Consider the following 21,790-nt stretch of genomic DNA (forward strand, 5'->3'; position numbering starts at 1 on the left):
AAGAGGTATGCCGTAATCCAAGCTATAAAACAATTTGAAGGTAGGTGAATGACGATTCACCAATTTCCACCAAGATAAACGAAATGTATTATTAGGTTTTAATTGGTTTTGAAACTCCTAGATCTTTTGAGATTCATTGAACTGTTCAATGGCATGTTTCAATCTCGAGTGTGCCCTTCAGGTTTTGTGACTGGGATGCCGAGGATCACAAAACAAGGTGTGAAGTAACCATGCAAATTACTGGGTACCCTTAAGTGTTTATCCCTCAATCGATGTGCCGGTTAACCACACACGCTCCATCGATACTATGATAAACATTAAGTTACCCTTTGCCTACCTTGTTAAATACGAGTTAGTGTGCCGGTTAACCACACGCGCTCCACTAACCGACTCAAACAAAGTGCAAAGTGTAATTTCGTGGATTAGCACCTTATTCACATTTTTCTAAGTAACTAAGATTGGGAATTATTAAGAGTTTAGTTACTTAGTATTTATCATTGATACTTTTAATGAAGGGAGAATTATAGTCCTGTCAAACCCGTTCGGCTAACGACCCTCCACCAGTCAAGCAAGCGGTGGGTGAGAGTGGACACCCATTAAGTTGCCATTTTATAGGCAACAACCTTATACCCACCTTATAGACCGGCTTCGTGAATGAGGCGTACTAGCGGTAAGACCGACTTTACTCTTATACATATATATTATTAACTTATAATATTATAAAGTATAAGGGTTGAATTTTAACTTTTAAAATTCTAAGGGCTAACTTGGAATTAAAGTATTCATAAGAGAAAACTTTACAAATTCCAAAACTTGAGTGCAAGTTTTGAAACTATTCAAAACTAATTAATTCCATAACTTATATATTTAAAGTAGTTTTAATCCAAAAACTCTTCAAGTTCCATAACTTGTGGACAAATTATGGAAGACTTTAAACTAATAAAGAATTAATCTTTTCTTTATTTTATAACTTATGGAATTAATTAAGGTTACATATTTTATTTATTTATTTATTAATGAAGTGACTCTTGAACCTCCATAACTTAAGGACAAGACTCTTCATCTTTTTTGTAACCTTTGCCAACTTTATGAGTTTTATGAGTCTTTAATGTGACTCTTCATGTAACTTAAGGATAAGTTACACAAACACATTTTATACTCAACTCTTAGATTAATTTGGATTGAAAACAACTTTTTCACTCAACTTTTCTATTAATCTAAGCAACTCATAAGAACAAGATAATTCAAATCAAACTTTTTCATGTAATTAGTCTAACCTTTAAACTAATACAAAACATGAATCTATTGACAATTATCTTGAAAATGGATTAGCATCAACATTACCACATTTAAAAAACAAGTTTATAAGTTCAAAACAACTTAGGGTAATGTTCCTAGTCCATTTCTAGCCAAAAACCTCGAAGATATGCTGTCTGGGGTCCAACTCGTCGAGTGCATGAACTCAACTTGGCGAGTTGGATGCATTTTGCCTTGGACTCGGCGAGTCAGCTGGGCTGACAGCATCAAAACTCGATTTTTCAGCTTCTATTGCAGGTATAACAAGAAAACAAGCCTAGGCTCTGATACCACTGTTGGGTTATGAGCATTCTAACACTCCTAAGTCTACATGCAACCCTAAATACCTTGGATCTATGTTTTCTCTATTATACATGCAAATATGAACATCCAAGGTATTATCCTAATCTAGCATACAAAATAATGGATATAACAAGATAGAATACATACCTCTTTGATAGTGCTTGTCTTCATGAAGCTTGAGTGCTTAGTGCCCCAAGTGTGACACCTCAAATGGTTCACACAACACCATAAGCACTTGGAATAACTTAGAGAGAAATTAGAACACTTCATGAAATCGTCTAGCCCTCATACACATACATAGTGTTGTTCACGATTTCTTGAGCCATGGGTTTCTTTTATATGGTGGCTATTAGGGTTACACCATGTAACTCATGACTTTACCCATTCCTTATGCTCCATGGATTTTAACCTCCATGGAGTATCCATGGGTCACCCCATGGACTTAGTCCAACATAAGGAATCTTGGATCACAAGCCCACATATATAAGAATGAATGATTTACACAATCAACCCATATATTTAATTAGTCTTCTTCTGATCACTTAATTAATTCTAGATTAATTCTTGATCAATACTAATTAAATAATCTCATTATTCTTATTATTAATATACTAGAACTTATAATATATTAATAACCGTAAGTGTCTTATTTCTCTCATTATAGTCTATCCAAGTGCATGATGCCATGCAACCCAAATGGACCATGCCGGGTCGGGTCAAGTCTTACCAATTATAGTTATGGACTTAGACATTAATCCAACAGATGAAGCCAAAAAAAAAGGAAAGGGAAACAGGATCTCCAAATTACTGTTGATCGGAAGAGAATGATTCAAGAACGAAGCAGGGATCGGGATGCATAATCGATTGGGGGATTTTCGATCCTCATATGATCGAGTGACAATGAAATCAGTAACACCCGAAGGTCAAGAAAGGAAAGGAAAACCATAAGTTAAAGAGGGTCGACTCGTCGAGTCCAGGAAGGAACTCGGCGAGTCGGAGCGGGATCCGAGTGTAAAGTGAGTGACCGACTCGGCGAGTCGGCAAGTGGACTCGGCAAGTTTGGTATGGGTTGGGAAACCCTAATTCCGGACTTGGTACCCTAGTTAAGCATCTTATTGTCTTCCATAGGGCTCATTTGCGGCCCCTATAGTCCAGAACCCCAAACCCTAGCCACCATAACCATTTTTGGAGCAAGATCTACCCTTGGTGAAGTAATTTGAAGCTTGGAAGTGAAGAGATTCATAGTGGTGCAAGAGGAGGCCTTGGATCCAGAGTTGGTGGAACTTTATAGAGCATTTGGAGGTAATGAATCATTATCCTTGGCTTTGTCCTTTCTATATCCATCTTTCATTGAGTTATAGGGTTTCTTTGAGAGTATGTGATGAGAAATTGGTGCACAAGTTAGATCTGGAGTTGAAACTCCAGATCTGAGCTCTATTTGGATCAAAGAATGCAGAAAGCCTTGTTAGTTGCTATGCAAAAGCCATTCCCCACGAGTTAAGTTCCTTTCTAGCTTGGTTTTTGGTATTATGAGACAAGAAGCACGTAAAGGTATCAACTTTATGTTGCTAATGGACTCTAGGAACCCAGATCTATTTTTTGGAGCAAAGGAGTAGCTCTGTGACTCGAGATTATGAGAATACACAAAAGGACTCAACGAGTCTGGGAGATGACTCGGCGAGTCGGGATAGATATCAGTCTTAAATCGCGTAGTAACTCGGCGAGTCATATGGGTGGACTCGACGAGTTGGATGAAGATAGGCAGGAACTCGACGAGTTGGAAGAACAACTCGGCGAGTCTGTTGAAGATTGCCTTGGACTCGGCGAACCTGTTCTTGGACTCAGCGAGTTAAGTCGTGAAACCCCAAACCCTTCTAGTTAAGACTCGGATCAGTGAGTTGAGTGGAGACTCGGTGAGTTGGACAGGACAGAACTCGGAAATCAGTAGACTCGGCGAGTCATGGTCTGACTCGGCAAGTCGAGTCGCGAATAAAAAGCATTTCTGAGCTTATGAACTCGGCGAGTAGGGTCAACCTGGAAGGTTGACTTTGACCAGGACCTTGACTTTGTCAACAGTTGACTTAGTTGACTTTTGAAGGACTATCAGACTAAGTGTTATATTGATATTGGTAGCTCAGAGAGCTAGAGGAGCAACACCTCAAAGGTTGTCGATTAGCAGCCAGAGGGTTATCAGCAGAGCTCAATAGTTCAGGTGAGTTACCTTCCAGTAGTGGTGGGTCTAAGGCCACAATGCCAACCCACCAGTAGGAGACGTATGATAGATGATTGTCTTTGTGATATCATCTAGGTTCGCTACTACCTCATATGTTATATGCTAGCATGATATGTTGTATGTGATAGTAGTAGAGTTCGGTTGTTAGGACCGAAGGGTAGTCAGAAACCCTAGATACGTCTAACAGTATGTGATGATATGTTTGCATGATGGCTTGTTATGTTATATGCGATAGAGGTAGTAGGAGGGGACTAGTCCCCACGTTCGGTTGTTAGGATCGAAGGGTAGTTCAAGCACCCCAGATAGGTCTGATAATCTGTTATGATATGATATGTGATAGTGTTAGTAGTAGGGGTGAAGTAGTCCTCGAGGTTCGGTCGTTAGGACCGAAGGGTAGTCAGCACCCCAGAATGGCTTGACATGGGTAGTCAGCACCCCAGAATGGCTTGACACGGGTAGGACGGCACCCCAGAATTGTATGGCAGTATGTATGTTATGTGATTGTATGGTATGTGGTAGTTTGGGGGAGCTCACTAAGCTTCGTGCTTACGGTTTCAGTTTTTGGTTTCAGGTACTTAGTTTTTCAGAAGGGGATCTCGGAGAGGTTGCAGTGCACACACCATAGTCAGTTAGCCTAGGAATGTTTTACTCTGACAATAAGATTAAGTTTTGAATTAATACTCGGAAATTTTGTTATGACTTATGACACGGTTTTTATAAATATGGTTTTAGTAATGTTTTAAAAGAAATTTTTTAGGCTACTCTCGGTTTTTTTTGTTTGATTTTAACAAAAATCGAAGAAGAAGAAGAGAAGAACAACGGATTTCTTTTTATATTTTCTGTTTTGGAACAGGATCTCCGAATTGCTGTTGATCGGAATAGAAGGATTCACGAACGGAGCAGGGATCGGGCGGCATAATCGATTAGGAATGTTAAATCCTTGTCTGACCGAGTGAAAATGAACGGAAACAGGTCAGAATCATTTCGGTTGCTCTCCGTTTTTTTGTTTGATTTTAACAAAAATTGAAGAAGAAGAAGAAGAAGAGAAGAACAATGAATTTCTTTTTTTCTTTTTTTGGATTGAAATCGATGGCTGAGTCTCATTAATTGTTAATGATTACTAGAGATCCGAAGATCAAGAGGTAAGTGTTGAGTTGTAATCATTAATGATTATAAGACTTGATGTAGGTTTTGGATACTAAAGAAGATAAAAGAACTAGCAGGACTACTCAAAGATATGGTTTTCAATCTCACCAATTTCTACTAACAGTACAAGTAAGATCATATCTATTTAAAAAAATTTCACACTTCATAGATAATGGTCGTTGATTAAAGGTTAAAACTGATGAATTAATCTAGTGATTTTTGTCTTAGGTCCATTGAGAAGAAATAAGGAATCAAAAAACCAATTGGAAACAAATTTTCAAGAAAAGGGAGCTTGATGTTTCATATATGTATTCTTTTATGCTGATAGAAAAACAACTAACTTATGTATTGTAATTTCATTTTTGATTAGAAGTATATTTCGTTTGTGATTGAAATGCATTCAATATTGATTAGAGGTGTTTATATCTTGGCTAAATAAATGAGAATGAACATATATTCGTGTTAATCTTTTTCTTTTAGATGTTGAAATGTTATATTCATTTGTGATTAAAACAATATCAATTTGTGATATTTGTGAATAACGGTGCATATTCATTTGCGATTGTGAATAACGGTGCATATTCATTTGTGATTGTGAATAGAAGTGTATTAAAATGGGATGAAGTTGTATTAGTTTTGAAAAAAATCATCATAAATAAAAGTGGCTTCATTTGTGATTTGAGTTGTATTGATTTCCTTTATTTTTTTAAAAAAAAAGAAAAGATCATAAATTATTTTTTTTAGATAAATATAAAAAATATTTATATATATATATATATATATATATATATATATATATATATATATATATATATATATTCCATTAACTAAAAAGAACTATTAATTTTTGTAGGTAATTAAAATTATTATCCCTAGATTTTAGGAAATCATTAATTAATATTTATATGTTACAATTTAATATAAATATAAAATTACTAATATACCCTTATAAAATGATTGGTTCAGAACTGTTCTCGCATTCTTAACATTTTAGATGTTCTAATTTGATCATCTCCATATATATATATATATATATATATATATATATATATATATATATATATATATATATATATATATATATATATATATATATGAAATTATAAGAAAAAATATAAAAATATTAAATTATTAAAATTAAAGTGTTTTTTCTCTTTTAAATTTAAACAAATAATTTAGATTAATAAACAAAGAAAATAATAATGCTTTAATTTATAAAATTAGAAATTAGAAGGGAAGTCAATTAATGAAATTAACATGCATTTATTATTATATTTATTGCAATTGTTACATTAAATATTTTGTGGAATTTAATAAAATGGAAAAAAAACCACAAAAATGACATGTGGAAAAATTTTAATTGAAAATAACGACAAAAAAGACATTTGGTTAAATCGATGACAATGTGACATATGCTAAAAAGATTTTTATTTATTAGAGAGAGAGAGAGAGAGAGAGAGTGTGTGTGTGTGTATATATATATATATATATATATATATATATATATATATATAGAGAGAGAGAGAGAGAGAGAGAGCTAGGTTCAAATGTTTTTAGCAACTATTATGTGCATGTATGCACCAATAAGAAATTAGCAATTAATTAAATAAATAAATAATTAAATCAAAAATGGTATTTCTGGTTTTTTTCTATTTTTAATTAATGGGGTCATTTAATAAAATCCCTGCAATTAAGGAAACAAAATAAATAGGTTTGACCTCTCTCTTTTATCTCACGTTAGTTCTTCTTTTTCACCTACAAAAGAAAAGGAAATCAAGGAAGTCAGCCATAACTTCACTCATCCCAGCAACCCGTCTCGTCACTTGTCCTCCATCCTTCTTTCACTTTCGTTCCTGTTATCGTGAAATTGCGAACACAACTGTTCATGAAATAAAGACCAGCACTTCCTTGAACACTTTTCTAGATGGCTTTCTTAATGTCAAATCTTCGATTTTAGAGGTTTTTTTTCTTAGCTGGTCGCAATCAAGTTCACAATCTGAAGTTTAGATTCATCAGGTTCGTTATTTTCTCCTTCTTTGACTTCATATATTTCTATTTTATCCTCCTTTGACTTCATATATCTCTGTAATCCAAGTAAATCTAGTTTTTTTTTTTTTTTTTTTTTTTTTTTTTTTTTTTTCTGATATGTTTGATATGATTCTGTCATGGACTCCATGTGTTCGATAAATTGCCTCAATGAAAAAATAGTTAATAATATTTAATTTTTTAATTTCTCTCCAACAAGAAATCTGATGCCTTTTGCTCCAACCAAAACTTCAAAAAATTAACAGTGTAATTTTTATGTCCAGAGCAATGGTCTCGATTTGGTAATTACCACAAAATTTTGATTATGAACGTATCTCACAGCAATTCTATCGAAATGGAAGATCAAGATTTAATTCTGTCATAATGGAATCTCGATTTTATGGCATGGAATCTGAAATTACTTGTTAGTATTTGAAGGTATACACTTTTTTTTTTTTTTTTTTTTTTGTAAATTTAGTCACATTCATGTATTTGTTAATTACATATGTTGTATGTTTCAGCAAATGGAGTATAAAGATATGAGCATCTGATTTTGCCCGCCAAATGTTTATTAAAATGTTTGAATAAGATATTTCAGCCAATTTTTTTGTAATCTTTGAACTATCATATCTCTCTCATACTAGTTTGGAATGATCTGAAAATTTTTTCTGCATATTCTCCTTTGTGTTAGCTACAAGTTAGGTTCCAATGTCATTTTAATTGGATTAATATTGGTTGAGTTGTAGTCCTTCGAACATGGGATGTTACAACTGTATTCTATGTATTCTATCAGAATATATTCTACCATAATAAATCGATGTATTCTGCCAGAATGTATTATATGTATTCTGTCATATTCTATGTACTATACTAGAATATATTAATTGATAGTTAGTTGCAAGTAGCATGTTTTTAACAATTATTAGTTTTTGTTGTATTTGTGATAGGAATGGCTGGAAGAAGGCGTTGAAGACCTAATAGGAATAACTTGAAGAATGAATAAAGTTTGATCATACGCACAATTTAAGAATGTTGTTATTTTTTAAGAATTTTAATCATTTTTGTTGATATTCTTTTAGAATATGTATAATTATATTAAAATATATAAGGATTTTAGTCTGTAAGAATACGTATGAATTTGTATTTAAGTTCGAATGTATAAGAATATATTAGAATGTTTGTTATTTTTCAATATCTGATTCAAGAATTTTGTTTTTCTTTAATAATATTCTATTAGAATAAAATTCTAAAAGAGCATCATTCTAACAAAAAAATACTCTGATAGAATAAAATCAGTTATGTTTACAAATTACATTAGAATTAAAATTGAATTAATTAAAAGATTCAGATTTTTTTAAATTAGGAGAATTAATCATCCCTAAAAATCCGAAAATTTTATTTTATAAATGTAGTTAATTGTCCAAAATACCCTTTTGCTAAAAATTGTATGATTATATGGTACATGTTACCCCATTGTAATATCATACACTCTCAAATCATGTCCATTGATTAATTTCATCCGGTGGTCCAGATCTATGCATTCTGGCACACAATACTTAGTAAAAACAAAATAACCTAAGCCTATATATATATATATATATATATATATATATATATATATATATATATATATATATATATATATATAGAGAGAGAGAGAGAGAGAGAGATGTTCCATTGAGATTCTAAACAAAATAGAGATTACACAGCGCCACCCATTCCTTTTTCCCCCAACACCACAACCGTCACCGTCACCTCCACCACCACTTCCTTCACAAACAATAGACCCCACCACTTCTACCTTCGTCACATCTACCACCGCCACATTACCCATCACCATCTCTCTCCACCAACCACCATAATCATATATGATTAATCACTTCATGAACATGTATATATCGATAATCATTTATGGTTAGAAATATATTTATAAACATGTATAAGCATATATGATTATACCTCTTCGCCATATAATCATTTATGAGATTAGGCATATACATTACAAACTATATTCAACAAAAAAATGGTTCTCCAACTCATCTCTGGCCTCACCGAAGGTGAGTATGACATCGTCGCCACTATTATTCAACAAACAACCCCCTCCCTAGCTTCAACAAAGCCAAATCATCTCTCCTTCATAAAGAAGCTAGACGCAACAAACCTGATCACTCTATTCCCCAAGACCTTGTTACACAGCGGGCTCACCAAGATCCCAACGACATCTCTTCGGCATCCCAACAGCTACAATAGTCGTGGTCAATCCCGTGGAAACAATCGTGGCGGCGGCAGGTGGTCTCATGGCGGTAGAGGGCGCGGTCATGGCAATGGTCGATCTTCGTCTCAACAAGTTTCTTGGCAATGGCCAGGATGGTTCCCCCCTTACCCATGGGCCACTCCGCCTTGCCCGTATCTAATAGCTACTTCACAACCCGACATCATGGGTTTGCCCCAATTTTAGGTTGTTGACACCCCAACACTAGTCAACCCAAACCGAGCCACAAGTCCTCAGTAGTCGACCCAAACCGAGCCCCAAGTCCATTTCGTTGTTGATTAGCAACAAGACCAAAGCAACCCGATGACACCTATTGAGCTTGTTGTTGCCTTTCAATTCAGACCATGCAGACAACCCCTGGATAGCTCGTGGTACATGGACATAGGCTCGACATCCCATCTCACAAGGAAGCTAGTAACCTCTCAAACCTTTCTTGTTTCAATAATAACAATTATGTTCTTGTGGGTAATGGCACTCGGGTTCCCATTCTTGGTCATGGAAATGTAATCACATCCTAACTCAATCATCTTTTCAGATTAAACAACGTTTACCATGTACCTAAAATCATCAAAAACATTGTTTTTGTTAAGAAATTTAATCATGATAACAATACATCTATTGAATTTGACCCTTTTGGTTTTACTGTGAAGAATCTAATCACAAAGACTCATATCACCCGATGTGATAGCCCGTGCGACCTACCCACTAACACCAACACCTTCCCGCAAGCATTCTCCTGCTGTCTTCATACCATGTCTCCCAACATATGGCACAACCGTCTTGGTCATCCCGCAATTTCAAATTTCAACTATTTTAGCCCTTGTCTTTCATTACCTAGTAGTAAAAACACTTTGCTTTCTTGTAACGCTTGTTCATTGGGAAAACATTGTCGGTTACCTTTTAATGATTCCATTTATGTCACTCATTTACCATTTGATATTATACATGTAGACACTTGGACATCACCCATAACCAGCAAACTTAAAAACAAATACTATCTTATTTTACTTGATTTTTCGCATTACACCCAGACATTCCCTCTCAAAAATAAAATAAGTCTGAAACATTTCTTCTTCTCTTTCACTTTCAAAAATACATTAAGACTCAGTTTTCAACCACCATTAAGTCATTCCAATGTGACAATGGCCAAGAATTCAACAATACATCACTGAGTTTTTCACCGCCAAAGACATACAACTTTGGTTTGCATGTCCGTATACTTCTTCCCAAAATGGTAAAGCAGAACGCATAATCCGGACCCTCAATAATATGATCCAGACTTCCCTCATCCATGCGTCTCTCCCTCATTCGTTTTGGAACTATGCTATTCACACCTCCACCTACCTTATCAATATTCTCCCATCTCGAGAAATTAGGAATAAAACACCGGCTGAAATCCTATACCTACGAAAACCAACATACATACACTTACGAACCTTTGGTTGCCTATGCTACCCAAACGCCTCTTCCACCATACCACACAAACTAGCACCACATTCTCTTCCATGTGTGTTTCTCGGCTATTCCAATTTTACTAATTAACGAGTCACATACCACACAAACTAGCACCATATTCCCTTCCATGTGTGTTTCTCGGCTATTCTAATCTTACTAATTAACGAGTCACATACCACACAAACTAGCACCATATTCCCTTCCATGTGTGTTTCTCGGCTATTCTAATCTTACTAATTAACGAGTCAATTCATATGACTTCCTAGAAGAATCCGAACCCTCCCTTTACATAACTCACCGTCACCTTTTCCAACATGACTCCACCTATAACCAAGGCTCCTCTTCGGAAACCCCATCTCTCCTTCGGTAACTCAAACTAGCCCACCATCCCCATCCTCACCTACTCCTAACACGTCACCGCTAAATTCACCAACAACCCCACACTCTCCTCCACAAATAACCTCACCAACCCCACCCCCACCCTACCTTCTTACATGAACACTCGTTCCAAAAGTGGAATTGTAAAACCAAATACTAAATTCACCCGTCACACTCAAAACATTTTGCCTATACCACCAAACCCACAGGTTGCTCTTCATGACAAAAATTGGCTTGATGCTATGCAAACAGAATATAATGCTTTATTGAAATAAGAAACATGGGAGTTTGTACCAAGGCCAACAAATCACAATATTATTCATTGTCATTGATTATTTCGGCATAAATTCAAGGCTGATGGTACTTTGGAAAGATACAAGGAACGCCTTGTAGTAAATGGGAAAACACAGGAGGTTGGGATCGATTGTGAAGAAACCTTTAGTTTCGTTGACAAACCGAAATGTATTGTTCTCAGTCTTGCCCTGGGACGACAGTAGGACATCTATCAATTGAATGTTAAAAACGCATTCTTGCATGACCACTTGCAAGAAACGGTGTACATGCACAAACCACCAGGCTTCTTTGACACTAGACACCCTAACCACGTATGCAAATTGCACAAATATCTATATGGCTTGAAACAAGCACCTCGAGCTTGGTATCAACGATTTGCCTCTTATCTACTAATTATTGGTTTTGTGCACAACAAAAGTGACTTCTTCCTTCATCTACAAACAAGACACTAAAATCACATACCTGCTTTTTTATGTAGACAACATCGTCTTAACCACTTCCCCTCGGGTACCAAAGACTCACCTCATTTAGGCCTTACAAAGAGAATTTGACATGACTGATCTTAGCCCATTGTCTTACTTCTTGGGCATTGCTGTCACTCGCACCAATACTAGCATGTTTCTCTCCCAGCGAAAATACATTGATGACATCGTCACACGTGCAAACATGGAAGATTATAAGCCTGTAGCTACTCCAGTTGACACTAATTCTAAGCTCAGTCTTCATAAGGTGAACCGGAGACTGATCCCTCACTGTATGTGTATAAGAGTCTAGTTGGTACCCTTCAATACCTCACCTTCACATGTCTAAACATCGCATATGCCGTGCAACAAATTTGCTTGTTAGGCTCCCTCACCTCAATGCATTAAAACGCATCATTCGGTATCTAAAGGGAACTGGGTTGATGTTATATTCTTCACCTACAACACAATTAGTTTCTTATAGTGATGCCGACTGGGTGGATGCCACTCTTTCTCGTTCAAGCGTTGAAGCAAAATATCGTGGTGTCGCAAATGTTGTCGCCGAAGCTTGTTGGTTGTACAACCTGCTACTTGAGTTACACACCCCATTACGGCAAGCTACAATCTTCTATTACAATAATGTCTGTACCCTATACTTGTCCGCAAATCCTGTCCAACATCAGCATACAAAAGACATTGAAATGGATGTTCACTTTGTTCGCGAAAAGGTTGCTATTGGTCGAGTACGAGTCCTTCATGCCCCTTCCGCCTACAAATACACTGACACCTTCACTAAATGACTACCGCGACAACTGTTTTTAGACTTTCGAGTCAGCTTGAGCATCCAGCCTCCTCCCGCTCAAACTGTGGAGGACTCTTAGTCGATATATATGGAGCTGATTTCATTATATTTTTAATTATTGACATTATGTATTTGATAGTGTATATCCTTTCATTAGTTATAGGATTCCTTTGTGTATTTATATTGTCCGATGTTTAATGAGAAAGGGGAAGGAATCAATTCCAATATTCTTGACTAATGTCGTAGGGATGAGGTAATAAAAAATAAAAGGAAACCGCGAGATCTTAATGTAAACTAATTCAGTACGAAGATTCCAATTCAATTCAGTCATCCTCACTGATCTGATAAACAGACATTTGGTCTAGCTACTCCAGTTCTGGCCATTCAAGTTCAAAGAGTGGAAGAACTCTTATTCTTCGACTCTTGATTAGAAGTGCCAATTACTTTCTTTCTGTTTCCCAGACATGAAGCATCCTTCATAGAATCAGATAAAAGATTTAGGAAGTGCTGGATAGTTGCAAGGTATTCAGATGACTCGGTCTCAAAAAGAGATCTTTTCTAGAGGAATATGTCCTCTACATTGCAGACCTCATCCAACTCCTGAATAAATCACAAGTTGAACCATAACAAAATTCTGTTTTCAAGAAGGCGTTGACAACAATAAAGTTAATGTGAAAACAATCTCTAAAATGAAAGTCCACTGATCTTCCGTCAATTTCTCTAAAAAAACAAATGTCCCTGGCTTGCCATATAATAAGGGAGATAGATGTAAGTCTGTAACTAATGAGAAAAACAAGTAGATTAAAAAAAAGTCTTTTTATGTATAGGCATCTTATAATTTGAAAGGAAAACTTGCAAAGTGAAATTTTCTCTGACTTTTTCCGTAAAAAGTATAACTGACTGCTTTGTTTTTCTTTCCTTCGTTGTATATGAGGATCCATCACTTTACAAGAACATTATCATTGTTTTTTTTTTAAAAGATATTAGCTTGTAAATCTGATAGCTACAACGTTAATTTGTTGGATAGAATAACTATTTAGAAATTAAATACGAAATCCAGATTCAAAGTAAGTTCCAAGATTTTTTTGGCAATGAATCGGAATCAGAATAAAAGAGTTGAAGGCTTGAAGCTTTCTTATGGCATGTTTTTGTGACATGAGGAAAAAGCCATACTCATAAGTGAGGAAAAATTAAACTCCTCAGTGTTATCTACCAATCATAATGTTAAATCACCTTCATTTGAGCTAAGTGAGAAGTAGGAAACTTATCAGCAAATTTAGATGCAGATGCAGATGCAGTTGCAGCTGCAGCTCCAGCCAAGTCCCCTGCCTGTTTGTTGTATATTTTTGTTTTGATAAAAGTGAGTTAATTTACAACACAAGGAAAATTTAAACTCTTTTGTTTAATCTAAGCATAATATTCAGTTACCTTTGTTGTTGCATCACTAAATTTAAATGTTGTGCCAGATTTCATTTTATTCACAAGCATGCTTGAAGTTTTATCCACAAAAGATGATTTTGACATCTCTGCGACCTTGTATATTTCCTCCTATTTGTATTTCATACACACCACAGCCAGATCAGCAAACCCCAGTTATTACACTAGTTAGAACCAGATTAGCATCAAATACCAAAAGTTAAACAAGATTATAATGGCTTGGTAAATCTTTTCACTTATGTAAATTCATGTAGTAATTGGAAAAGAAAACTTAAAAGACATTTCACAACTAAAGAAGAAAGATATTAGAGAGCAAATTTACCGATTGAGGACCATGGATGATGCATTGAACAGTTTTCAACTCTGTAAATGATGGATTCAACTGCTTAGGTCGACCTGTCTTTCTCCATCCTCGTACCTCTGTAACAATGTGACATAAGATGAGCTTACTTTACTTGCAGCATAAATCTAAGTACAAATGCCCATAATTAGCCTGACAAAAGGGACATACCTATGTTGTCAACGGTATCACCAACTAAAATTCTAAACCAATCAGGAGTTAGTCTACCAACCTCCATCAACTCATAAAAATCACGACGACAAAGATAGTATGCTCCTGTGCTTAGTTGGAATCCAGTCAAATCTCCTCCAAGAATTTCTACCCATCCCTTGTTATTTTCCAAGGTTTCCTCAGCTGCTTCATCATCAGCATAAACAAGGCTCACACCACATTCAGATACCTCCAATCCACTCATTACAACAATAGAGACACTTACTTTATCTCCAACATTCAATGTGTTTCCAATTGGCCAATAGCTGAACCATATACCAACTTTACAAGAATCAGGTTTTCCAAAGACTTTGGGGTTGTACATCAAATCATCACCATTGGAAGTAGTGATTTTACAGAACCATGCAAAATCATCATCACCTGATATTGTATATCTTAGAGTTACATCAAGTCCTTTGAGCTTCCTATTCTTGGGACACACAGGCACCTCAAAGGACAAAGTTGATGATGCTGATACATACATAGGCTTCAGGTTTGGATTCTTGATGTCTGGCAGAGATGTGCTCATTATATCGAATTCATACAACATCTGTTCCACAAAACACTAGAAGTCAGTCTCATATAATCAGTTTTTAGGTGTTATGTCAATTTGCATGTGCGTGCTTATGCATGTGTTTGAGAGAGACACAAAACGTACATGGACACACCGAGTTCTGCCTTTGGTGAGCTCATCATCACCAACCAGGCAAACCTCCTGATTTTCATATTCTTTTAGCCACTTCATGTGTGCCAAATCATTCTCCTCAAGTTTGGTTAAAGGAACCAATTTAATAAAGCCTTCAATTTCAGACAAAGAAATACATCCTTCATAGCCAAACTCTTGCAATGTGAATCGGTGTTCTTGGAAAGTTATTATCTCCAATGACATACAGTAGTATACACACAGTTCTGCAAGCGTACTTGGGAGACATACAAGCCATTTAAGTCTTGAGCATAAACTCAAGTCAAGGACCCGAAGATGTTTTAGATGATCATAACAAGGTAGACACTCAAATAGACTATTGCCTAAATTCAAGTACTGCAAAGATATTTGAACACTGAAACTCAGAGTAAAAGAATCGGTACACTCAAGATTGCAGTCCTTGAGGAATAATCGGTGTAATGAATGTGGGAAGGAAAACGCATGTTGTTCTGCAACTCCTACTAACAACTTTTTACACCCTGTCATGTTTAGTAGTGCAAGACTTGTCAGGTCTCCAATGGTTTCAGAAACACGAACAAGACTGTGACAGTTCCAAAGAATCAAAGTCTCAAGCTGAGGAATCATCGACATGTTGCGGATTTCAAATAGATCATATGAGTCTTTAAGATTTAGAATCTGCAATGACTGAAGAACCTGTTGCAAAAGTAACATGATTTATGTAGCATTCAATGTCAACTTGACGAACATTAAAAACTGAGAATCTAGATGGATAAGAAACATAAAGAGGATATGGAATTTCCTACCATGGGCGGATCAAATACTTCCAATTTGCTGTAGCTCATATCTAAAGCCACCAAGTTTCCCATGAATAAGTCAGAGGGTATGGTTGTTAAAGGGAATCCAAGCCAGCAGAGCCATCGTAAATCTTCTGAAAAATTCTCGTAAGACCCGTTGAGATACACAAAATTTAAGTGGAGCAATTTTAGTTTATCCATCTCTTTAAGTGCATCTGTCTTGAGGTCTAGTGACTACAAAATTAGCGTAAAGAAGGATTGTAAGCTTACATCATATCCATAAATAAATTTACCAAAGATTTTCTAAGTACTACGATTCCATGTCTTGAGTAGCAATTGACAATTTCCATAGTGACTGAGGTATAATGAGGGGCGGATCAAGGTATTTTTCCAAGTGGGGCAAAAATATATGTCCAGCAGTAAGGGTCCCCAATTTACCAAAAAAACCGAACACAAAATATTTATATATGTTTCTTGTGGTATGTATCTATATTGTTATTGATAAATTCAGATGTTTTACTTCTTTATTCTTTCTTTGGGGAAAATTATAGAAAACCTTAAAAATCTTGTGTTTTCTTGGGGTAGGGGTAGGGGTGGGGGGCATACTTACCGGTGTTGGGTCGGCCCTGGTTATTATTAAATTATTGAATAAGAATATTGGAATTAGATAAATACACTGTAACAACCCATTTTTAGGGATAGAAATTTTATTTTAAAATAAGAAAAGAAATAGGTAAGATAAAAATAAAATAATAAATAATGTTATATAATTTGTTAATAATGACTATTGAAGTAATAATATTTGATTACTAGGAGAAATTGAGAAAAGGGGTTAAATGTGTCAACTTGATGAAAGATGAGTTTGACTAATTGATTTGACCAAATTAGATGATAAGGACCTAAATCTCACAAAGAATGGTGGAGAAGGACTATAAGTGGAACATTTGTGATTTCTAGATAGAAGTTGGAAGAAATGGTACCAAATAGTTAAACTATGTGTCATGAGGGACTAACTGAAACATAGATCTATAGTAGTGGAGTATATAAGGATGGGTGTTCTCTCCAAACGGAGAGGAAAACCCATGAGCAACTATTTGAAGCTTAAATGAGGGGTTAGAGTAGATTTGAGTGGAGAATCAAGCTAAGGCTTGGAAGCTTAGAGCCAACATCAAGTTTGGAATGTATAACTCTTCCCCTCTATCGATAAATGGCGATCTAGGGTATGGATTAGAATCCAACTCCAAGAATTGACCTTTCATTTGAGATTAGTAGTTGATTCTAGTGTTGTTGTAGCAATTAAACTCCTAAACTTTATACAATCTAACTCTAAATTTGGAACGAAGGTAGCCATGTAGCCTCGCCTCCTCCACTATGGCTCGACAACAACCAAAAGCGGATAGCTTATCCAGAATTAGCCATACCATTTGTCCCTTTAGGATGAAAGGTCGTATTTTAGAGTAATGGATTGGGTTGGGATAGTTGCATATGCATTGCATCATTAATTATAATTTAACCAACTCTTATATTTATATATTTTAAGTATTGTTATGGAAAATCATTCAATGTTTTTAAAAGGGGTTTTCCAAATGTTTTTTTTGGGAATCAAGACATAGGAGTTGGGTTATAGTCATTGCCAAATACCATTTCATAGCCAAATTCCGGTATTACTCACTAGGCTTTCCCGGCCTAATGCAGTCTTATGACATGTAATTGTAGATAAGGAAAAAACATAGAGTTAGCAAGCTTCGATATTTAAGAAGGCCATAACTTTTATGGTTTATTTATACCTTTGTGACGATATCGGATTTTTTAACTTTTAAATGAACGTTTGAGACCAAATTCCGCATTTGAATTTAATAATATTTAAAATGGTTTTTAAGAACTTATTGTTTCTTCTAGGCTTACAAGGGGTGTTTCATACTCAATAGATGTGGTCATTGTACCTGATGGATGATCTTTTTTACTAAGATATTTACAATTATATTATTAACTTAACATCAATTATGTTTTACACACACACACACACACACATATATATATATATATATATATATATATATATATATATATATATATATATATATATATCAATGTTGTAAAAATCGCTCGATGGTCGACTGGTGTTAGGGATTAAACGGTCTTGACAGGGATTAATCGAGGATTAATTGGGGACCATAGATTATTAATAAAATATTAAAATTAATCAAAGAATAATATAATTTAAAGAAAAATAAGTACTTCAAAATTAGAAAATAAGATAATTTGAAAATTGAAATTTTGAAAATACGAAAATATGAACATTTTGGAATAATAGTTGAAATTTTGAAAATTTTGGAGTTATTTTTTTTTTTTTTTTGAATTTGTTGACTTTTTTTTTTTTTTTTTTTACTTTTTTGACTTTTGTTGACCGATTAATCCCGCCAAGACTGATTAATCCTGCCAAACCCGATTAATCCCTAATTTCCGTCAAACACACTAATCTACGATTAATCCCAATTTCTGCAACCAATCGTAGATTAGTGTGTTTGAGGTTCTCCAATCTACTAGGATTAGTGTGTTTGACGGAAATTAGGGTATATATATATATATATATATATATATATATATATATATATATATATATATATATATATATATAACCATTAGAATTTATCAGTTACGTGACACACGCATGTCAAGTGCCACTTATTCAAACATATTGGCGTGTTTGGTAAAACTACTTGGTTGGGTAAAAGTAACTAGCTTTTAAAAGTATAAAATTACATAAAAACCAAAAGCTAAACGCACCCCAAAACTACTTAAAGTAGCTTGTAGATGGTGAGTTTTTTTGTTTAAAATAAATGTTAAAAGCTCCTACTATCAAACAAAACCTTTTTCTTTTTTTGATTTTTCTTAAAAGTTAAAAGCTCTAAAAAAAACTTTGTGTCAAACACACTCTTAATATGTTATAACAAGTTTGTCCTTTAGACCAAAAAGGAAAAAAAAATACCTTCTTAACATAAACAAATTTCTTCATGGTTTTCATCTTCCGCTTTTACTTCTAGTTTTAAATATATACATGAAACAATATAACATCCAAAGTAGATGATTATTTATTTAAAATAATCAAATCTAAACCAAAATTAAAAATCAAAACCTAAAAGTTCAATTTTTAGTTATTCAATATTACCTTGAATGCAACCTTATCTTCCTTTAACAATTGCATGTCAAGTGCTAAACCTTCCATTGTTTCTGAACCCTAAAGGAAAAAAAAAACATATAGTTCAAATGAAATAGAATGGTGTGAAAGTAAAAGTAGGATTAAAAATACATATAAGAAGCTTCTTACCTCTCCCTTATGAAATATCTTATAAGAATCACTACTAAGCCAGACTCTACTACGTCTTGCAGGGAATTTTGGTGACTCTTGATGAACCAAACTTTTCCCCATTTCTTGAATCAATCGATGCATCATCAGTTTATTATTTGGTGAAACGGAAAGAAGGCATTTGTTGGATAGGGTTTTGATCCCAGATAATGCACAATAATCTAGCTCCAATATCTTTACCACATAATCCTTGTCTTTGCCAATAAAGAAACAAGCAATATGCAAAAATAATTCTTTCTCTAAGATAGATGGCAATGACTCGTAGCTCGTTTTAAGTACACTTTGGATTCGAGAATCAAAATCTTTATCCAAGAAATTCAATCGACTTTTCCAGTATAAAATGGTATTTTCATTAGATAGAGAAGAAGCCAACACTTCAACAGCGAGAGGATTTCCTTCACAATATTGTATTGCTTGTATTGCAAGCTCTTCGAAACCTTCCATGGGAACTTTGGAACCAAATGCATGACGACTTAAAAGCTCTAACGACTCATCCTCATTTAATAATTTTATTTTATACTCTTGACACCTAGAATATGTGGACTTGAACCAATTTTTTGTATTTTCCCTAATTGTAGTTATTATAATCTTGCTTTGTGCATTGATCGCTCCGGTTCCAAGTAAATCCACTAACTGACTTTGTTCAGCAATGTCATCAAGAACAATAAGCGTCCTTTTTGTTCTTAAGGCTTCCTCAATCTTACATGTACCCTGAGAAACACTGGGTATTTTTCTTTTCTTACCACCTAAAATATCGTTGAGAAGTTGTTCTTGTAGCTCAAGCAAATCATGGGATTCTTTACATCTTCGACCAATGTTTTCAACAAAACTCGTGTTTTCAAAATATCTCCAATTTGAATCGTAAATATACTTCGCCAGAGTTGTCTTGCCATTACCACCCATGCCACAAATTGCTAAAAATTCGACATCGGATTGATTTAACCACGAATTGATCTCCTCGTATCGAGTGGCCATCCCTATTAGATTGGGTGGAAGATGAACTTCTTTGCGATCCAGCTTATTGTAAATGGTGTCAACAATTTCCTTCAAAAAAATTGTTTCGGACCTGGAAGAACAACAGAAACATGAACAAGTTCATGAGATGAAATTTAGAGTTTCTTATATAAAAGTATAAAACTGAATGATAATATTCAGTAATTAAATGTAATCTACTACTAGTAGATATTTAAAGTTAATTTCTATTAATGTTTCCACGAAATATCAAAATTCAATCAAAACCTGATCAAAGTATTTAGATTGTTATAACAGAAGATTCTTCTAATTTAATTACAAATGCATTTGAAATACAAATTTAATCAAAATAAAACAAATATTGATAGATTAAACAAATTTATGTAAATTAGAAATTAACATAGAGAGAGAGAGAGGGGGGGGGGGGGGGAATTAGGGGCAAGGTTATACAAGAAACTCATGTAGCTCTTGTCAACAGTCAAACTTGTAAAAGAGGAAATCATCAATTCCATATTCATTCTATTGTAATCACATATTCATTCCATAGTAATCATATCAATTCCATCATTTTCATTCACTTTTAACGGAATCACTTTTTCACCTTTCCAAACTTCTCTATCAAACAAGTACCGATTTATAGGTTATACCTTTAAAAGTGAAAACCAAAATTTGGCTAGAAATTAACAATAATATCCATCATATTATTGGATCAAACAACATCAATTAAATGTTATTTCAAAAATAGTTATATTACAAAAAAAGACAAGAAGGCATACCCGGACAGAACCATGCCCGCCAAATTAGCAACCTCTGTAAGAGCTTTCTTCCACGTGTTCACGTTGTGATCTGTCCACCTTGAAGAGCCTTTGACTTCAATTGTGAAAGATTTATTTTGTTTCCTCACATCAGAAGGATCAACATGATAAAAAACAGGTAGAACGAAATGATTCCCCTCCTTCCTTTGTTCAAGGATCAGAACAAGCTCGTCAAGGCACCAAGTGGAAGTTGCATAATTTTCTGACAATACAACGATTGAAGCCTTAGATTCTTTAATGGCTGTCTCGGTCTCCGGCTTCACTTCTTCACCTCTCCTAATTTCTTCGTTATCCCTAAAAGTACCGATTCCTGCTCCCCTTAATGTTTTGTAAAGATGATCGGTAAAAGAATGACGAGTATCTTCGCCCCTGAAGCTTAGGAAAACGTCATAGCTGCTAGCATTAGCGATAGAGGAAGAACTGGAAGCCATTGAAACTGGATCTACAGGATGGAAGATGAAGTCAACGACAAATTTTCAACTAAGCAAAATTATGCCCAGCTTATCTAAGATTATGGTTGTTTAAA

The 21,790-nt window shown here is 34.8% G+C and overlaps 2 protein-coding genes across 2 annotated transcripts; both read right to left on the minus strand.

Moving 5' to 3' along the window:
- Nucleotides 1–13,055: 13,055 nt before the first annotated feature.
- Nucleotides 13,056–16,311, minus strand: LOC145006937 (uncharacterized). The gene is made up of 8 exons (XM_078965951.1): nucleotides 16,120–16,311; nucleotides 15,311–16,009; nucleotides 14,614–15,202; nucleotides 14,425–14,522; nucleotides 14,094–14,213; nucleotides 13,899–13,994; nucleotides 13,254–13,265; nucleotides 13,056–13,139 (listed from the first exon to the last, which is right to left on the minus strand). The coding sequence occupies exons 1-8, from the start codon at nucleotides 16,309–16,311 to the stop codon at nucleotides 13,056–13,058; spliced, it is 1,890 nt and encodes a 629-aa protein (XP_078822077.1).
- A 2,484-nt stretch (nucleotides 16,312–18,795) lies between these two features.
- LOC145006938 (disease resistance protein RUN1-like) lies at nucleotides 18,796–21,695 on the minus strand. Its single transcript, XM_078965952.1, has 4 exons — nucleotides 21,226–21,695; nucleotides 19,439–20,543; nucleotides 19,280–19,348; nucleotides 18,796–18,852 (listed from the first exon to the last, which is right to left on the minus strand). Exons 1-4 carry the CDS (start codon nucleotides 21,693–21,695, stop codon nucleotides 18,796–18,798), a joined length of 1,701 nt encoding a protein of 566 aa, XP_078822078.1.
- Between the last annotated feature and the right edge of the window lie 95 nt (nucleotides 21,696–21,790).

The sequence above is a fragment of the Lactuca saligna genome, chromosome 7, assembly GCF_052625555.1.
Source record: "Lactuca saligna cultivar CGN05327 chromosome 7, ASM5262555v1, whole genome shotgun sequence".
Classification (NCBI taxonomy): domain Eukaryota; kingdom Viridiplantae; phylum Streptophyta; class Magnoliopsida; order Asterales; family Asteraceae; genus Lactuca; species Lactuca saligna.